This window comes from Cottoperca gobio, chromosome 19, assembly GCF_900634415.1.
Source record: "Cottoperca gobio chromosome 19, fCotGob3.1, whole genome shotgun sequence".
Classification (NCBI taxonomy): Eukaryota; Metazoa; Chordata; class Actinopteri; order Perciformes; family Bovichtidae; genus Cottoperca; species Cottoperca gobio.
Window position 1 is genome coordinate 11,296,098 of NC_041373.1, and position 20,149 is coordinate 11,316,246.

Genomic DNA, 20,149 nt, shown 5'->3' on the forward strand with positions numbered 1-20,149 from the left:
ATATATTATATTATATAATCATGTTTGTCTTTTATGGTTGTGAATAGGAAACTCAAAAACGCACTAATAAAACTAGGGCTGAAACAATTAATCGATCAGCCCATCGACAGAAAATTAATTGGCAGCAATTTTTGGTAAACAATTATTAATTTGACAAAACATTAACTGGTTGCAGCGTCTCAAATGTGACTATGAGTGTTTTTCTTCTCTAATCATTTTGAGCATTTTTTACGATTACTTTTTCGAGAAAACGATTGTCAGATGTATCGAAAATGAACATATTCATTAGCTGCAGTCCGAACTAAAACAGTATAACTCAACTTTAAATCAGGACACAGTGAAAAATAATGTGCAAGACTGTATAGTTTCCAGTGCATCATTTTTAATTGAAAAAAACTTTTTTTTATACTATCAAAAGTAATAAATAAGTAATTATTTAGAGACTTAACATGGCAAATGGTGTACAAAAGATGGATTGATTTCATCTCAAAACATCAACTTCAGCTCTTTGTAGTTCACGCAGCGAGGAAAAAGTAGAGGCCGCTCGGTGTGGTTTATCCAGAACTGATAAAAGTCAATGAAGGAGGACGCCATCTTTAATTATACTCCTCCGTTTTCTTTTTCCCTGTAAACCCATTGTGAAATCTTTAGTTCAATATCTTCAAGCATTTGAAGTTTTCCTCATCTCTCAGGCACACCAAAGCAACCGACTGAAGTAGTTAAAAGGCACACAGCATGCAGTCCATAGGTGGGTAAATATGAAATATGACATATTTTAGGACTCTGTTTCAAAATTGTTTGGAGATTGCAGAGCAGACTGAGTGTTTGAGTCCAAAGGGTTTGACTTCACGTTCAGCCACTTCATTGCTGGCATGTTGGACAACTTCTCCACTGGTATTCCTGTGGAACACAAAAACAAAACAAAAAAACTGATTAAGTTTAAGCTGAAGCTATATAATAATTAACAATCCATTGTGTTAATGTATTGTTATTACCAGTGATGCTATTTCCCTCCAGGTTAATCCTCTCCAGTGTTGCTATTTCAGTAATCTTATCAGGGAAGATGGAGAAGCTGTTATAAGACAGATTGATGCAGGTTAAATGCTCCATTCCTCCCACGGCTTCAGGCAGTTTGGTGAGAACATTTCCTCGCAGGTCAAGTTCTGAAAAATATTTCAAGACACACATTAATCGAGGGTTCGCTTATCTGTCATCCCGTCACAGAATGAAGACATTCTGTCAACAATACTGAGGTTAACAACATAAAACACTACTAGGAGTGTGATTCAAAATCAATTCTTGAATCAAAACAGTTCCCGATTCAAACTTTTTTAATAAAACGTTGTTAGTATTTCTCAATGCTCAGTGACTTCAAAAGTTAAACAAAAAAATTAAAAAATAAAGTTGGTAGGCTTATGCTATCTGCCTTTTTATTTTTCAGAAACTTGCTATTTAAAAAAAATCATTGTATACAAAATAACACTGTTTGAGTCCAATATTGAAATATCTGCAGTGTCTTATCCATTACCTCTCAGCTGAGTGAAGGTTGAGAAGAACTTGCTGGAAATGGACTTCATCTCATTGTCAGCCAGTGTGACAACGTGGATGTTGTCTGAGACACTCCTCAGGACCTTGAACACACCGTCGGGGAAAGAAATGAGCTTGCAGTTTGACAGGTCTGCAGAGAGAAAAGAAAAGAAGATGATTGTGAGATTATGAAGCATTAACGGAGCAGGGGAATGTTAAATATCTATAATTAACAGACACTTTGAGATAAAAATGTATTTGAGCAGACAAATCTAAGCCTCTGTCACCACCTGCTGGTGAAAATCTTAAATAGCATACAACCAGAACATTGAGTCAGGGCTGTTCATTCAAACTGCAGAAAGAGAGAGAGACTTGAAGGAGTCTTACCCAACATATCTTTCCCCTCTTCTACGGCTTCATTAATCCTCCGGGCCACTTTTGCGACTGCCTCAGCCATTCTTTCTGCTCTAACTGTTCCTAAAGGAGATCATGCAACATTAGACTTACACACTTTTGAGATTTATGACAGCCAAATAATAATTACAGTAACTAATAATGACAGTATACTGTATTATTACAAATATATACATATATATATATATATATATATATATATATATATATATATATATATATATATATATATATATACATATACATATATATACATATATATATATATATATATATATACATACATATATATATATATATATATATATATATATATATATATATATATATATATATATATATATACAGCAGCTGGGTAAATATATTCTGTAAATTGATATTCATATTTTCTGTGAGAGGTACTGATATCATTCATGTAGCAAAACAACAATGCAAAAATACCCTTCATTGTACGAGCCTTCGTACAATGCAAGCAGAGGTGAAGGAAGTATTCAAATCTTAATCTTAAAGTAAAAGTAGCAACACTAGTGTAAAAACACTTGGTTACAAGTGAAAGTCCTGCATTCACCTTACTATAGTAAAGTATAAAAGTATTAGCATCAGAAATATACTTAAAGTACCAACAGTAAAAGTACTCATTATGCAGAATGGCCCATTTCAGAATCTATATATTATATTACTGGATTATATATTGATGCAATAGATGTGTTCAGCAGTTTAATGTTGCAGCTTGTAAAGGTGGCGCAAATTGTCTCACCATTTATATGTTGCTGGGTACCTTAATAATAATAATAATAATAATAATAATAATAATAATAATAATAATAATAATAATAATAATAATATATCATCATTTATTTTGGTTTATATTGTGTATTGTGAATTTAACTCTACAAAGTAACTAAAGCTGTCAGATAAATGTAGTGGAGAGGAAGTAAAGTAACATCCAAAGTGTACTGATTACAGTATTTGAGTGAATGTATTAGTTACCACCACTGAATACAAGTTCATTGAATGAATACATCTGTATCTGCCAGCCAATGCAGTTGTTATACAAATGTAATGAAGATAGAAAGTTTCCCAAACATTAACATACTTAAGTAACGTAAAACACCAGTAGGTGTACCTTAAAATGGCATTCGTGTTAACGTTAGTTACGGTTACTTACGGTTAGTTACCGTTTAAACCAACAACGTGGGGCTGGGTAATACCACTATCATATGCACAGGACCAAGTATAGCCACTGAAGATATGTACTTCCTCTAAGTTACAAGTGTAACGTGAAGTATAATGTACTTTAGTCATACACTGCCAATCTTCTACTAATAAAAAAAAGCCATTGTTTTATTACGGTTTCATTAAAACCACGCCAGAGAGAAACCACTTACCCAAACTATCAGCTGCTGTAACAGAGCCTGGCAGCTGCTACAGTTAGCTAACGTTAGCTTCAGCAGCTCAACCACAGTCTAATTTGGTGAGTGTGTATTTTTAGCCCCGGAGAGGCCAATTCACCTGAATGTTGCGCTATTCATGAGGAAAGTAAGATGAGCAACACCTCATATTGTGACGTTAAACAAACTGTGAAAGCAATTGTTGTTTTGCCTTAGCGTCAGTTATGTATGGAGTATGCTAGGCTACTAGCAAACAGCTGGCTGGGAAAGAACTAATCACGAGTTGCAGGAAGTGACAACATAAGCAGTAAAAAAAAAAGCAATAACCCCACTTATATTAATAAATACATTTACTCAAGTATTGTACATAAGTCCCATTTTAAGGTAGGCTACTTGTACTTTATTTGAGTAACCTTTTTTTCATCTTCTGCCACTTTATAGTTGCTCCACTTTATTGCAGGTTAAATATCCCTACTACATTTATTTTAACAGTTACTTTAGAATTAGATTAATAATACAAATAAAAAAATACAATCAATAAATAAATTGTGATGTATTAAATTGGATAAGAATAAGATTTGATTAATTCCTTAGTGAAACTCACAAGTTACCTAGCAGTAGGCCTATAAATAATTTAAAAGATTAAGCCACTTTTGCCAACTGCAACATCAAAGCAATGTACATTTTAATGCATCAATAGTTAGGCTATAATTAAGTAATATAATATAGTATACATTGGGGCCTTCTCTGAAATGGGCTATTTTGCATAATTAGTACTTTACCTTGGATGTATTTTGATGCTAATACTTTTGTACTTAACTTGTAACAGAGTATGTCTAGACTATGGTATTGCTATTTTTACGTAAGCTAAAGTTCTCAGTACTTTTTCCACTTCTGCTTATGAAGTAGGCTACTGTAGTAATACTTATTTATACTAATTATTACATTTTTCAATTGGGCAATATTGTTTGCCAAATTGATAATTTTGTCACCATATTTATAGGCTTCATATCTGAATCCTGCTTTTTAAAATCTGCATTTAGGCTGGGCCTCTTAAAGGATATGAAGAAAACACGAGGACATACTTTTTTGTGGCTATTCTTCTCAACTTTGAATATCTCTCTAAATATATTTTGAATTTAGACTTTTTTCCATATAGATATTTACCTGAGACTGGCATTAGGAAGTTAAATGTTGTCTTACCTCTGAATCCTGGTCAACTATTCCCAGTTTGGCCACTTGTCATTGTCATCATGACTCTGGCAAATTCCTGGATAGTCAGTGTATTTTCAAAGGATTTGAACACAATGAGCTCTATGGCTTCAGATGAATAGTTTACCATTGTTACATCTAACAGCCACTATACAGTATTTGCTGGATATTCCTCTCCTGCACAATGTTGTATTTTGATTTGGCTATGACTCACTGCGGATGACTACCACACTCTAAAACTGGAAAAGTCCACCTATTTTGGTTTTTCAGTTCTTTTGTATCACACATAGGAGTTGCAGGTAAATATGGCAGTGATGACAGGTATTGTGTTTTGTGGATATGTTTGCGAGTATGTTGTATTTATGACACCAAAGCTTTGAGAAAGCGGTGCTTTTAAACTAGGTACCAAAACAGTAAAAAAATATAGATATACATTTTTAACAAAACCGGTACTTGACAGTTTGCAACACTTGCTGTCACGGACATACTTTGATTAGTAGGTAAAACAGTTTAGTACCCAGCCCTAGTACTTAAAACAACCTTGTACAGTAATAAATCATAACAAAATACAAAATACATGTGCAAAATGTACATAAATACAATTTCTTTAATATTTACAATAAATACACATTGATTTACAGTTACACAATTGGTAGAGTACATTAAAAACAGTGCTGGAATATTCAACAACATTGTCATTTCATGTTTACATTGATGAAATTGATAAGGGAAATAAAATTGTACATTACATTGTGTCATCTGCACACAGCTGGAAGATTGTTGTTGAGATTGTATTTCGGCACATTTTAAAATAACAATGTTCTACTCACAAACCAGAGCTCACATCACATATTAAAATCCTATCTCTGCACATAGATCAGCTACAATCTTTCAGTGCACGGTGACAATGTCAAAGAGCTTTTTCCTTCTGGCTAAGTGTTTTCTTTTATTTTTCAGACATTGGCCGCTCAGCCACACAGGTCATGTTTGGAGGTGGTCGTAGCCGTCACTGGCAGCCACATTCATCCACAATCATGTCTTCGTGGTGTCGAAGGAGCATTTCTCCGTTCTCGTAGTACAGCATGCTTAATGGGCTCGTTTTGGTTGGGCCACAGCAGGGTGATACCACTCTGTCAGGGTGGTAATGTTTCAGTAAACTCTGGAAAAGGAAGAAACAAAACAAAGGATTTAAATACATAATTCCAGTTTCAAAATACTCAATTTCCGTTAATAAAGATAGTAACAAATACTTTTAATATTTTTCGGTTCAAACACTCGTCTATAAAATGTATGTTTAATGTATGTTTAAAATGTGTTTTAATTACCCACAGCCCAAGGTAATACATTTAAATTAGTTGTTTTATTTGATTAACAGTCAAACCCAAAGATATTAATTTTACTCACTTAAAATGTGAGAAATTGCAACCAGAACAATATTAGATTTTTTGCTTGAAAAATTACTAAAATTATTAATTCACTATCAAAATATTTGCTGGATAATTGACTCATCGATTTAAATCAGATCTCCAGTTGTGTTCTTTTTCTAGTCTTGTAGTCTCAAGCATCATGCTGCATTCATGTCTTGTCAAATATACTGTAAATATGACCTTCCAAACCAGTTCACCTTATCAGTGATCATTACAAATACTTAAGGACATGTAGGGACATTTTGTGGGTGCTCCAGAACCTCCCATTTCATGTCCCAAATGAGGGAAAAGTGTCAACACAAACAGCACTCACCGATGTGAATCTGAGTCTAAGATAATGAATCAGATATATTCACAGTAACACCATCATAGATGAAAAATCTGCACCACTCACCTGCATGTAAGCATGATTTGTTGGATTCAGGTGTTTTCCCAGGGGGCCAGGGCAGTTACCCTCACAGCGGTAGGCGTTATATCTTTTAGGAAAGACGATCCAGGACCCCCAGCCAATTGTATTAAAGTCGACATGCAGGTCGACTCTGCGACAGAAAGATTTTTCACTCCCTCTTTTGGACGCCTGCAGGCTTCTCACAGTTTGTTCTCTCTGACCTCGTTTGGTCCTGCGCCTCTTTGGCCAACGGGCCCTTTTGATTTCACCGGGGGACAAGAACTTGGATTGTTCAGCTGTGTGGAGTAAGCTCGCTTTGGCCTTTGAGTTTCCACCAGAGCCAGTTTGTGAGAAAAGGACCAACAAGGCCCGGTCACTCACATCCTGCTCTTTTCTAGGGCTCGCCACAAAGACAGGCAGATCAGGAAGCGACAGGTGTCTCTCTGTCTTCAACACGCTCCTTTTTCTTGACACTCTTTTGTGTCTAATTCTCACTGCCGCTGATTTTCGCCTGAGCCAGCTCAAGAGAGGTCTTGTCATGTTGAACACTTTCCAGCTCTGTGATGAAGTGACCAGTGATGATTCAGTGAGCAGCCCCACCAGCTGCTGTTCCTGGCAACTTGTTTGCATATGGCACGCCTGGCCATGCTGGTGATAGACCTCCACAGTGATGTTGGACGCACTCGGTAGCCGAGGAAGTCGGATTCTCAGCTCTGCCGCCTGGATCTGTTTGTCAGCTAGAAGGGCATGGAGGTCAAAGGTCGCAACCCAGCGGCTCTCTTTGTACGTCAAGCCTGATGTAGGGAAAAGAGACAGATTTGCATTACTGTATCGGACAGCTTATCATTAGGGGACATTATGATACAATCACACCAATATGACAACACACAAATGAATGTGCCAGTGAGCTTTCCGGGAGAAACAAAATCCACCTGTTGTAGAAATAAAATACAACAACCAAAATGTTATGTTATGAAAATGCTATATTTAAATTGAGGTAATGATGCTGCAGCAGTAAAAGCATTAAACTTAACAGATGAACTGCAGCATATATTGAAATTGTTATATCCAATTTAGCCATCTTTAGTATATAATATAGTTTTTTTTAGCTATCCTAATATCCATGCCTGTATAGGTCATTGTGGGCAGGACTGATTTAGGCCAATTTTGATTTAAATGATTTTTGCAATAATTTGATGAACCTTGATTTCTCAGTTATTTAAGTCACTGCATTTTACAAAAAATGTTTTGTATAAGCCTCTCAATTAAATAAAGAAACGTCTATATAGACCCGTACATGGTGGTAGTGTAGTGGATAAAAACTTTATTAATTTAAAATATTTGTATATGTGTGTTGTAATAACTTAAATGGATGCAAGTTGATTTAAAATGATCAATTATTGTGCTTTCTCAAACCTCAATAACAACCTTAACCATGTCTGTAATAACTGTAATGTGGGGATTAATTACGTGATGTTATTTGTAGGTCCAACCACCTCTTTTGTTTTGCAAAGTGAGTTGTAGGGAGAATAGTAAGTGTAGAGTATAAGTCCCTGTGATAACTCGTACCATGACGTCATGATTAATGCTTGTATTGATGGAGATTTCAGCAAATCAAAGATGCCTCTTAAAAAGTAATCCAGTCATTGTTCGGGTGGAGGAGAACATGTGATGCGTCCAATTCTGTAATTGGGCTCATTGTGATTCAATGAACAGGTGTGGTTCAAATTAATCAAAAAGATTAAAGCATTTTAAACATGTAACTTGTGTATTGTCCAGCGCATTGACCTATTTAACTAGACTGTTGATCAAAAGTGCAAACCAGGCTCGCCATTCATCCACTCAAACCAATCATTTAACACATCTCTGCCTCTCCGGACTTCTGCATATCCTCAGTCAAACAAATAGGTTATAACTGTAACACCTAGCAGCGATGTGAAATTAGATTCAGCAGCAGGGAGGGCTGTTCTCTGTTGGCTGCTTGTGCCATTAAATCCCGAGCTCTAATCTAATCAAGCCAAGTGTGAAAAAAGAACTGAGGGAAGTTGTTGATTTGACTTAACAAGAGATTTGTATAGGGGGATGTCTGGCGACATATCTAATCAACATCACCTATTTAAGAAAAAAGAGGTTTGCTTTGAGAATTAGACAGAAAACCGGCCTTTTCACACGCTGATCCCTGCATGGTTATTCACCCTCTGAGCGAGATGTGGATTGAAAGCCTTCGAGGTCGTCTGGCTCGCAGCTTTGACAGGACAACACTTAAGCCCAAAAAAACATTTCAGTGCGTCTTTAAGTAAAAGAAAGATGTGACGTACACCACGCAGCTACACAACCTCTAAGAATAAAGACGTCTACACATGTCCCATCATCTTATTGTCCCTGCTCATTCTTGATCCATATATGGCCTGTATTTCTAGAAAATAATCAACAAAATCTTACTTTTAGCCATCACACTCTTCACGGTGTCCGCTTGCTTTGTGGCATCTTGCTCCATAGTGTCCAACGGCCGGGAAAAGTTGCTCTTGAAATTCCTGTAGAGATGCATCATGTAGGTGGGCAGGTGGTACCCGGTTGATCGGTCCATAAGGGGAAAACGCTGCAACGACCGCAAAGAAACTCCATCTCTGTTTTTTTGAATCCCCTGAACCAGCAGCACGAGCAGAGATGCGTGCAGCGCGACCGTCAGAGCTTCCAATGAACGCATGTTTTGTGCCGGTTAATGACAAATTCCTCTACTCGGAGATTAGGGGTGTCTTATATACCCTCACCCACCCCCTTTCATGTTTAACAAGTAGCTGAGAACATTAAAGGAAATTGACATGCGTCCTCAAGACTTGTTACCTGACAGCTCATCATCCATTCTGTTGGTAATGAGGCGCCTGGGTGCGTGTTTACAAGGAGAGGAGCTCTTTGTTTGCGCCATGTTATTTGGTCTTCTGCAGCTTGATTCCCCATCCGTGGATTAATTGTTTTAGCTATTTGGTTTACACTAATTGTTAGGCTTTCACATAGTGTAATGTAGTTTACTGAATACCGTCTGAAATGGACAATGCGGGAGAACGATTTGGCTGCTATAAGACACAGACTACTTAACTTTACAAACATTAACATTGTGAAAACATCACTCAATTTCCATGAATCTAAATAACATTTATGGTACAATATGGCATTATGTGCAATTTATCTTTTATTCTCTGTTGTACAACTATAGGCTTATGTGCATTAAGGATATTAAGATAAAAGATACAAATTGAGATTAAAAACAAAAGGTTAAGGTCAATGAATCAGAATGTATTGGTATAAGTGTGTAGACATACTGTTTAATGGATGATTAAGGTATATGGCTCCTGTTTTAAGTCTCAATGTACTTATACACAGCTCTGAGAACGATTTACAGGAAGATGGACATAAAAACAAGGACAACAAAGAGATAGATACAAATAAATAAACATAGCACTAAATTGTAAATACAATTAGCATAGTTTACCTATAGCATAGGTGAAAGTATGTATACATTATATGTAAAAAGCAACAATGGCCAACAACATACAATGTCTGTATACATCATCTTATCTTTCTTTATCATATTTTTACTTCCTCAGGTTCATTTAAAAATATTCATACACTTCATATAGGGCTTTAAAGCGTAGGCATATGGTCAATATGGAATTGTTAGTGACCATAACTTACATTTTATAGGAATAATAATGTGAAAATACAAAAACACCATAAACCTAAAACATAAATCTGTGTAAAATAATGTTCGTGATGAACCATTGATTTCTTTACATAATAACATAAAACATATTTTAAGCGTAATTTATTTACCTTTTGTACTTACTTTGAATGGCAAGCTCTCTTATGTAAAAGGAAATACAATTCCTTACCTTTTAACCTAGCTTTCAATAATGAAAAATGGTAGATTTTAAGCTCTAATCATTGTTTTTTAAATTGTTTTGTTTTTTATCGCTGGTGTTTATTTAATTTGACTATATTGACCTTAATTTATTGATTTTTTAACATTTTATTGTTGTAATTTTTAGTCTCCCAAGTAATGTGTATTTATCTGGGGTTTTTTCTACAGTTGGCTATGTGAAGCACTTTGGGTTGCATGTTTGTATTAAACGTCCTATATGAATAAATAAAAGTATAGTTGTATTTTTCAGACTGGCTTCTCAAAATATAGAGCTGCATCAACCATGATGCCACAAAGTTCAGTAATTCACATTTGAGTTAAGGTTTAGATGTGAATAGGGTAAGTGAGACTAGCAGAGCGTCCGAGGATGACCGCTGACTGCGCATGCGCTATTCGTTTATCCACATAGCGAAATCCTTTTCCTCGTAAATTTCCCGAGAAAGGACAAAAAAAATCAATGGATGTTGTTTTTGTTTTTTTCAGTAGTGTAAACGGAGAGCAGTGCACCTCGGCTACATCCTCTACCCCGGACAAACCGACTGAAAACATGTTTTCTTAAAAGCCAGACCCTTTTTTCACCAACCGTGTGCTGAAATGGTGAGTAGCTTTAAAGTGTACGTCTTGTTGCACGAGCCACGGCAGCCGAAAAGTTAACATTCATTCGGATTTGGATGCGAAGACTCGCACAGTTTCTGAACACCTTTGTTAATTGTGGATTATGAATATTTGCAGTTGAGCACTTTGATAAGAGTGTAGATTATCTTCACAATGCAAAGTGTTTGTGTGGTTGATGGGGCATACATGTGCTTGGCACCCCCCCACTCCCCATGCCTGCACTGTATTGTGTATTGCATCTTGCCTATGATTTGATCCCAAGCAGTGATGAATGATACAAAGCTAGGTTAACTATGACCTCCAGTTGGGAGCTCATTATCAGGCAAACGCATAGAGACACACACATCAACAACTAATGTCAATATATGCTTTTATTTTCTTTAAAAACACATGTTTTTCCTCATTTACAGTGATATGTAAAATGCTTAAGTTATGCACTGCATCACTACTATTTTGGATTATTTTCTATTTATTTTATAACATTTCCACCTACTTCTGCAAGCAATGAATGTACCACTAATAATTGGAGCATATTTTGGTAACCTTTTACAAAACACTACCCAAAATAATAACTTCCACTCATGGTTAATAAAAAATACATCATTTACTGGCTTGGATGTAATTTATCTATAGGTTGTGAGATATCGCTATATTGAACACAATCATCTAAGCTCAATGGTCCTTCATAGCTTCATAACTTTAATAGCTTCTTCACTAAAGATGACTATGTTGAAAGCTCTGAAAAGCAAGTAAGTGTGCCTTTTAGTTTGTGTTGTTACATATGTTCTTCCCAAAGATCAAACATGACCTCACATGCTCAAATATACTGTATTATAGCCGACATATGATATGTTGTTTTCAGCTCTAAAACACTTTTAAGTCTGGAATATTTTTGAATGCAATACAAAAATAGTATATCACTGTGAATAAGGCTCAGAGACATGATCAATGTTCATGAAATGTGCCAAGAAAGGTTTATTCTTCACATTAGGTGTAATTTAAAGTATGAAAAGCCAAAAACACAGTACGTCCTTTGATGTATTGTAGCCCCGGCTGTTGTTTGATTTAGCCCGTGCAGCTGGGATCAGTCTCCTCTGTTCATATCACTTTACCTCACATCCTGGGGGAAGACAGAAACTGGCTCTTGACAACCAAGAGTGCAGATCAAACCATGAACATCACAATTAATCAAGAGTGAGAGCATGAAACTCCTCGATGAATGGACATCTAGATCATAAGTGATTGAGCTATTTATTCTTGTTTTGTTTTGATAAGAGGCTTAACTTTAAAAGTTAGTGATTTTATGGCGTTAAAAGTTGCTTTATTATCTATTAATTACTAAACTATTTATGTTTGGTGGGGATATTGGTTTAACCCCCTAAACCCAGGGTTGGTTCAGCAAATATGAGACATTTCTCTTTTATTTGAGTCCCATAAAAGATTTTAGAGTCGTGATTGTTTTGATGTAACTCGCAGCCTTTAAAGTAACTGTTTAGTTACTTTATAAACACCTGTTTTTTTAAATTTCTGAATTAAAATAGGTGTCATAAGATAGCCTAATGTACATCTGTGATTTGAGAAATCTTGTGTTTCCGTCTGAGTGCAATGGCTAACCTTTACCACAAGGTGTCATATTTCGTCACTGGACTCAAGTGGAGATAAAATATCCCCCAAAATGCGTCTCTTTGAGTGATCTCATTGCCATTTCATCTTCCCAGGAGCACAAGTGTTTATGTATTCAAAACATGTCCACATACTGCGAGACAAAATCTAAATATCATTTTAAATAATAGTCCTCTAACTACTACGCTCCTACTGCTCATAGCAGCTGAACTTTGGCTGAGGTGAAATATTTTCCTTTACCATCTCCTCCTTTCCTGTTTCTGTTACAAGGCTTTTTGCAATTGGCTTTTTGGGGGTAAGACAGACACCAGACCGTAGAAAGGATTGGATAAGACAGGTGATATTAGCCGGATGCTCTTTTTGTCTTGATGGAGGACATTTAGCAGAGAGGAAGTGTTTCTGAAACTGTCACAAAACGTCCTTTTGTTCCAAATCGTACTCTGCTTTACCGCAATCTCATAAAAAAATCGGAAAGAAATGAAGGGTTTGAACTTGTCAGAGAAACTAGATGCGTTATTTTGGAGCTTTATTTCATTCAAGCTCAGCATCTTTTAGAGACATCTGCTAGACGGCTTATTGTTTCTTGATATTTGGTTTTTGATCTCACAAAATCCCACTAGAAAAGGATATCATGTTTATGATCACTCACTCACTTGATTCATTCATTCATGTTCTACCATTTGGGCGGGTTTTGTTTCACATTCGTCGTGTGGCAAGAACATCATAGTCTTGGCCCGCGCTTCTGCTGCAGGCAGGAAGGAAGGAACAGGTGTGGCAACACTAGATTTTACACTCATATCTCGAAAACCAAATTTGCAAATGCGCTTAATTTGCACATTATCGTGTGACAGACTTGTTGATTGCAAATTCTCACAGGCAGCCAGTCGGACGATAAGTTTGATGTCTTGTTTACTTATTTGAAGGCGTAGTTGTTGTAAGATATGTGTTGCAGAATTAGGGATTTTTGTGCAGGTATAATATCACTGGATACGGTTTGCTTTGTTCTTGCTTCATGCAACCCACAGGATGAAATGGGACACTTGGTGCACGACGAGATGGTCTGACCTCAGGGTTACGACTACAAGAGGAAGAGCACACAGCTGAACCCCAAGCTTAAATCTAAGTGTTTGCCCAGCTGTAAGCCTGTTTGCCTTCAACATGGCATGTGTTAACCGCTAATGAATGGAGTAATTAGAGCATCGTAGTGAATTAGGCTTACGTGATGTCATCTGTGTGCAGTTGTTACTGATTGTCAGCCTCCTGGCAGGTCTGCATTACGTCAGTGAGGGTTAACTGCTGCAGCTGATTCTAATAAGTTTAATAAGTGAAGGCTTAATTTATGTGTTTGAGACGGTTGTTAAAAGGTCTGCCATGTGTGGGATGCATTGTGCTGCCAGGAGGCTCCGGTGGTGATTGGACAGCGAACTGGATGATGAGTAAGCCTCTCTGGATCCGCCTCCACATCCTCTTTACACATCCACACAGACACACACAGTTGCACACACAAATCCTGGCATTCGTGAGCAGTCTTGCAACTCATGCGCAAGGGGATGCATACAAAAAAGTAACAAAAAAATCAACAAGGGGCGCATGCCAAAACCCATCCAAGCCTTCTCAGACGGAGAGCTGTCCCCCCCCCCACACCCCACTGTGCCTTCTCCTGCAGACTGCTTGTCTGGGATCTGTCCTCACTAAAGGACACGTTCACTGACTCACTTTATAAGGACGCCTTAATGATGCGAGACCTCTGCCTGCTGTAGTGTGATCAGAGGGAAGAGACGGATTGCCTCACAGATCAGAGAAAGAGTGAGATGCCAGTGAGGATGTCTGACTGAGACTGCTGCCTCTGCCTGCCGGAGAGCTGTTATTTTGGTTATTTTTAACCCCCTATTTTCTGTTTTTTTCACTTTGTTCCTCAGGGACTCAAGCACCTCTCGGATGGAGGACTGATCAGCTGAATGTCAGGTATAGTTTTGATACTTCTGTGTAATGCAGGCTTGTGGTCGCGTTGTCTAAATATCACTTCATGATCCCGGTGTGATTTTTATCTCAGACTGAAATTGAAACTGTGCAACCGCGTCAAACTAAAAAAAGAAAAGCTACTTTCCCTTTTGCAGGGAGGTGTCCTTTGGTAAAACACTAGTAACACTAGTTACCAGTCATGTTTGATGTCCACATAGCTACATGGATTACATTCTTCATGGCATGTGGTGCCTAGTCTCTCCTCTGAAGTGTTTATCAGCTCTCATTCCTTCAGCAGAGCACCAGCGTCTGTTTGACAGGATTCTGGCTTCCCACGCCGACTTAGTAAATGCAGCTGCTAATTCAGGATGTGTTTGCGCGTACAGAAGTTTACCACTTCAGTCCGAGTGGCGAGGGAAACAAATTATCAACTTGGTGTAAAATATATCCAGGGAGAGGTTCTCTAAGGCAGTGACTAATAAAAGTGCTGTCAGTTAGCCTGGTGGCGCTGACAGAATATCGTGGTCAAGACGCTGGGGTTACGAAAAAATGAAAGCCACAGTACTGCAGCCTTAAAATCATAGGGGGGGGTTTGCCATCTAGAAAGGAAATAAATTACAGGCAGGGGTTTTAAATAGATTTACACACTCCTTTTAGCAGCTCAATGTCAAGCTGTGATGAAAGCAAGAATGTAGAAGGCTAAAGGTTATTTGTGTGATTTATGTCATATTCAATGCAGTAGCTTAGTTTGTTTGTGTGTCACTCATAGAGTCCCAGTAGATTTGCTGCTTTAACTGGGGGGGGGGGGGGGGGAGTGCCTTTTTTTAAGACATATTGTGCGATCAGGCTGTTAATTTGGACTATTTTACTTGCAGTGCGAAAGCTATTTAGGGTTAGTTTTGATCAGATTTGGAAATTGCATCCTTGAACAATCACACGGCTTCCCTTTTTTGCCACAATTTCTTTTTGACAAAAACAAACATCAGAGCTGTACGTTGACACAAATTCACAATGAGGTCTTTGGAACAGTCGAAGGAAAACAAAAAAAGAAAGGTTTTCTGCAGAGGAAAAGCTGAGCTCATTTCCGTGCAGCTCTGATATTTAGCTCAGGATCTAGCAATGTCCTGTGGAATCACGCCTGCATGTAACCCTTAACCTCAGTGGTGACATATGTGTACAGCTGCAGGGAGGAAGTTTCGGAGAGCACAACTAAGCATTTCCTGTCAAGGTGTGCGGACACTTCCTCGGCCTGGGTTGTGTGACTGGGCTGTATTGAATGGTTTGGTGGTCTAGTATCCTGTGATGATTGAGAGACTGCGGGACATTGTGTCATTGTTAGAAGTAACACTTGGATTGGTTTGCACCAAACCTCTCATTGGCATACATTGTATTAGGTCCTTGAGCAATGCTGAACAGATAAGCTGATATTGCTTATGTTGTTGTTTATGTCGTTTTGATGTGGTTTTGTGCAGCCAGCAGGCTTTCATACTTGAACATTGGCAGACCGCACGAGTGGCTTCCGTGGAGACCAGAAATGCCCAGTGTCCTTGAATAAGATGAGCAATGTTGCCAAGCAAGTTGCCTTAAATTTGGACTTTTATTTGTGTTTCTTGCTGCCACGCTTGTGGCTCTCTCCTCCATCTTGATATGGGACGATGTGTTGAGAGATCTCCTAAGCGTTACAAAGTGATACCCATCTCCCTTGAACCCCTGCATCTCTTGTGAATGAAGAGTGCTCGGCATCCTTCCTCGGGGGCCACCAACAGATGCATCCTGCAGCTGCACGCTCCTTCCTGTCTGCACTCGGGGCCCTTTTGTCTGAAGACGTTGCTACAGAAAAGTTGGGACACCGGTTGAATTTAAATGGGGCAGCCCTGAATGGAGCAATGCTGGCAGGCTGGCAGGAGGTTCCAGTTTCCATGGTCCTTCTTCTTCATGTGCAATCAGTGAATTTAAATATTGGTGCACTTGAATAGCTTCGACCAGCTGTTCACGGCCTGGCTGGCAGAAAAACACAAAGTTGAACTCCAGATCATCTTGTTTTTGTTTGGACAAGTTTGTCTTGTCGTTTTATTGGCCTCACATGCAGTGCGACACTACTCTAGTGGACATGTAGGATAAACAGCCTCTCTGATGACTTGCCTTGATTGGATCTCCAGGAGGATGTTTATGACTGAGGGCTATTTCTACTCAGGCCTCCGCCCCGGCTGCCCGCCCGCCTGCCCGCTCACCAGGCCTGCCCACGCTGAAATCAGTGTTGCTGACAAGCTGAGCCTGTGTGAAGCAGGAACTTCCGTATCTAAGTGTGTGTGTGCACCATGGTCTCGCAGCAGAGGTGACAGGCTGTTAAGGTAAGACAGAGAGGGTGTTTTCAATGTACCACTTTGAGTGAGAAAGCTACTGTGTGAGCCGCAGCATTTAAAATGTCACGTTTCCTTTTTGGAAGCTTGTTAAATCCAAAGCGTCTGTCAAAAAAAGTGTCAGTTGGCCTCATTCAACACTCGGACGTTTTACAAAGGAAAACACTGCATGGGATAACATGTAGGACGTTCTAGTGTGCATGAGGAGAATGGGAGAATCTGTAGGAGTGTTTTATAGCCTTCGACCGAGCCACATAGGAACATGCATATTACCATGCATGACTGTGGTGGTGGGTAAAGGAAACCTACTGATTAAATGTCCTTAAAGTGACAGAGAAATGTATGAGGAATGCACCGACTGTAAGCTCTGTGTTCAGTCCAAATAGGAAGTCAAGGACAGAAAGAAGTCATCTTATATCTATCGGGTTTCATATTTGACCTAAACATGACACAAAAGCTGCAACTGTTTATCTTTTATTACTTTTATTCAAGTCCGTTTTATTGAAATGGCTCATAATCACGCATGAAAACACATTTTCTTCAGAGGGCTTTACAATCTGTACAGCATACGGCACCGTCTATCATTAGACCCTTGGTTAATTGGATAAGGAGATACTCCTCAAATATAACATTTTAATGGCAATAAACCTCAGGAAGAGAAGCAGACAAGGGATTTCTCTTCCAGAACAATTGTGCCCTCTTCTTCTGCAGTGGTTCAACCCCCCCCCCCCCTCTATTGGATAGACATCTCATGGATGTGTATTATTTCACATTTTCTTTTCCGATTTTCTCAAGATTCTCTTAAAATTTGCGCAAAAGTTAGTTTGAAACGTGACTAATAATAACGATAGGTACATTTGAATATGGATCTAATTAAATGCAAAATATAGTGAAAAATGACCATCACAAGTTCCCAGAGCTCAAGGTGACGCCTTCATAATCTAAAATATGAAATGCACAGTTTTCTAAAACAAAGAAAAGCAACACATCCTCCTCCATTTAAAAAGTCGACCAATAAATGAAGTTAGCATTCTTGCGCGTTCCTTTTTGTACTGCTCGCTGTACAGTACAAGAGTCAACTGTGTCGTCTTTGTGCACAGCCCTGTCCCTGTGAAAGGGAGCTAAACTTTAGCCATCTGGCTGCCAGATGTACCACTACTTCCTTTGGTCCCCTCCATAGAGACTAGAGTCTCTTGCATGATCTGCTCCCCAACATCATATAGGAGGGAGGACAAGGATGAGGAGGACGCTGTCTGAGAGCTGGAACTCCCGAAGTTTTTTTTGCCAAATGCCAAGCGACCGGGCACTTTGAGCTCCCACGAGGGGTGTTTCCCACCGACTGGGGGTGGGCGAAGGGGTTTTCAAAAGAGAAAGATTTCTTTTTGGATGTAGTGCCAAACTGCTCACACTCCTGTTTCTCACACTCTCACGCATCATGGCGGAAAACAAGCAGCAAAGAAAAGGATCTGGGAGTACAGATCGCTCCTCATCTCACACGTAAGATGTCAAATTTAAGTAGATTGTGGCCGTGTGGAGAGCTATTTTAGTTTAGTTTTTCTAGTGGTAGTCACGAAATTATAGCAAACAGAGATGGTATGTGGCGAGGACTCAAATAGATTTGGGCAGCTTCGGGGAGCACAGTAGTATTGAGAACTTTTCTTCCTTTTATGGAGTTTGGGTTGAGATTCTGCCTCTTTTTACTCTGCAGTTATTATTCTGGTCAAGCTGTAAACACTCTTGTAGCCAGACAAAGTGACAAGCAAATCAATACACTGTTGTGTCCCCTGTTGTGCTTGTCAGAAGAGAATCCGTACCAATTCAAAAGGTCTGTGAGTACATGGTTGACCTGCCCACTCGGCTCCAGACGCAACAAAGAGGAGAGTAGCGGTGACTCACCCGGCACTTCTCTCTCCACTGAGCCTCTCTGCACAATGACAGTCTGCTCTATTCAAAGCTGGAGAACTCACTGAGGTGCTTTGATCCCGCTTTGTCTGTCTCATCAAGTAGATTTTGATGTTGGATTGATTCTGTGCTTTTGGTCTGCAGCTCCAGTGTTACAGTATGTGTATCTGTGAGTTTCATACTGTGTTTCTCTGTGTATTCCTTGTGTGTCTTCCTCCGTTTGTGTGCTCTGGTGCTGTAGGTTCCCGGACCAGCTACATGTTATAAGTGATGTTGAGGAGCGGTGTTACTCCCGATCGCTAGCTTGTCGGAAGACTTGTTTGTTTATCCGCAGAGCTCCATGCAAAGCTCACTGTTTATTCAGAGGGGAGGAGGTTTGCTTGAAGCCTGTGGCTGGCTCACGTGGGGGGTCCGAGTGCTCGGTGTCTAGCTGTATGATTAAAACACAAATACTGTCACACTCGACTTCAACCCCATACCACCATGATTGAGGCGTAGAGATGAGGAATGAGTGTGATTTGGGTGCTAACCTGACGTGTGGATTTCATGAGCCATCGGCTGAACGTCGGCAAGACTCACAAAACGGCTCCGGTTAATATTTTTATAATGCGTGGTTAACATGACGTAATGTATTGTACAACTTAAACTGGATCTTTATCAGATGCAAATGCATCTAACGGGTTTAATTAGGGTTAGGTGATGTGGAGAAAATGAAATATCACTGTATTATTTTTATTATTCTATATGTAGGGTTGACTTTTGGTGTATAAAATATTAACAAAATTAGATTTTTGATAAATAATCATGTTTATAAAACCAGGAAATATCCAGTCTTATATGAAAGCAATTTACCCAAAACGTTGTGGACCGACGGACATTTGAGCGGACAGTTTCAAACAGTGAAAATGTAAAACAAAGCCAAAAACCTTAAAAACCCTGTTCATATATTATTTATAGAATATCAGTGTTTTCAATCGGAAGTGTGACACATTGATCAAAATGTCTGTAAGTGTCGTCGCTCCCCAGATACTCTGTGTGTGTCTCCAGCCTGTGAACGGGCTGTGCTGTCTGTGTGTGAGTTTGTTTGTTTGCTTCCTGTTTCTGAATCCGCTGTGATGTCATTCACAGCTGCTTGTGGAGCATGGGTACAACTGCCAGTGCCGCGCCACAGCCTGTTTCAGTAGCGTCGCCACTTGAGAGTGTCCATGGCAACGGGATGGCCGACAGCAGGCAGTCTCTTAGCATGAGCCCCTTTCAGACAGTCAACATCCACAACAACAAGGCCAAGTCCATTATCACCAACAAAGTTGCACCTGTCGTCATCACGTAAGTCCCTCCCCGAATCCGCGTTGTCACAATTGGGTGTTAATCCTCTTTGATCACTGTGGTGACATCCCCCACCCCCCCCC

At 39.0% G+C, this 20,149-nt stretch overlaps 3 protein-coding genes across 9 annotated transcripts in view; 1 reads left to right on the plus strand and 2 right to left on the minus strand.

Moving 5' to 3' along the window:
- Positions 1-362: 362 nt before the first annotated feature.
- Positions 363-3,586, minus strand: lrrc20 (leucine rich repeat containing 20). The gene is made up of 5 exons (XM_029456517.1): positions 3,330-3,586; positions 1,915-2,004; positions 1,529-1,678; positions 996-1,163; positions 363-900 (listed from the first exon to the last, which is right to left on the minus strand). Exons 2-5 carry the CDS (start codon positions 1,982-1,984, stop codon positions 776-778), a joined length of 513 nt encoding a protein of 170 aa, XP_029312377.1. The 5' UTR covers positions 1,985-2,004; positions 3,330-3,586; the 3' UTR covers positions 363-775.
- Positions 3,587-5,212: 1,626 nt separating this feature from the next.
- ndr2 (nodal-related 2) lies at positions 5,213-9,066 on the minus strand. The gene is made up of 3 exons (XM_029456629.1): positions 8,802-9,066; positions 6,366-7,153; positions 5,213-5,703 (listed from the first exon to the last, which is right to left on the minus strand). Exons 1-3 carry the CDS (start codon positions 9,064-9,066, stop codon positions 5,551-5,553), a joined length of 1,206 nt encoding a protein of 401 aa, XP_029312489.1. The 3' UTR covers positions 5,213-5,550.
- Positions 9,067-10,712: 1,646 nt separating this feature from the next.
- pald1a (phosphatase domain containing paladin 1a) overlaps positions 10,713-20,149 on the plus strand; it is a 44,025-nt gene continuing 34,588 nt past the window's right edge. Inside the window, exons 1-4 of one of the 7 annotated variants that reach the window (XM_029456650.1) lie at positions 14,116-14,322; positions 14,436-14,481; positions 16,673-16,829; positions 19,869-20,066. In XM_029456650.1, coding sequence (XP_029312510.1) covers positions 14,475-14,481; positions 16,673-16,829; positions 19,869-20,066 — 362 coding nt within the window. In that variant the 5' untranslated portion in view covers positions 14,116-14,322; positions 14,436-14,474. Of the gene's footprint in view, positions 10,876-14,115; positions 14,482-16,672; positions 16,830-18,313; positions 18,336-19,868; positions 20,067-20,149 lie in introns of those variants that run through there. The other 6 variants (XM_029456654.1, XM_029456655.1, XM_029456651.1 and 3 more) reach the window with 6 other exon arrangements.

Excerpts from the sequence above, each read along its gene's own strand:
- lrrc20 (XM_029456517.1), bottom strand. The coding sequence starts at position 1,984 with ATGGCTGAGGCAGTCGCAAAAGTGGCCCGGAGGATTAATGAAGCCGTA. Across the intron at positions 1,679-1,914 it reads AGAGGGGAAAGATATGTTGG|ACCTGTCAAACTGCAAGCTC; the intron begins GTAAGACTCCTT and ends TTCTCTCTGCAG. Across the intron at positions 901-995 it reads GGAGGGAAATAGCATCACTG|GAATACCAGTGGAGAAGTTG; the intron begins GTAATAACAATA and ends TGTGTTCCACAG.
- ndr2 (XM_029456629.1), bottom strand. The coding sequence starts at position 9,066 with ATGCGTTCATTGGAAGCTCTGACGGTCGCGCTGCACGCATCTCTGCTC. Across the intron at positions 7,154-8,801 it reads GAAGAGTGTGATGGCTAAAA|GCTTGACGTACAAAGAGAGC; the intron begins GTAAGATTTTGT and ends TCCCTACATCAG. Across the intron at positions 5,704-6,365 it reads CAAATCATGCTTACATGCAG|AGTTTACTGAAACATTACCA; the intron begins GTGAGTGGTGCA and ends TTCCTTTTCCAG.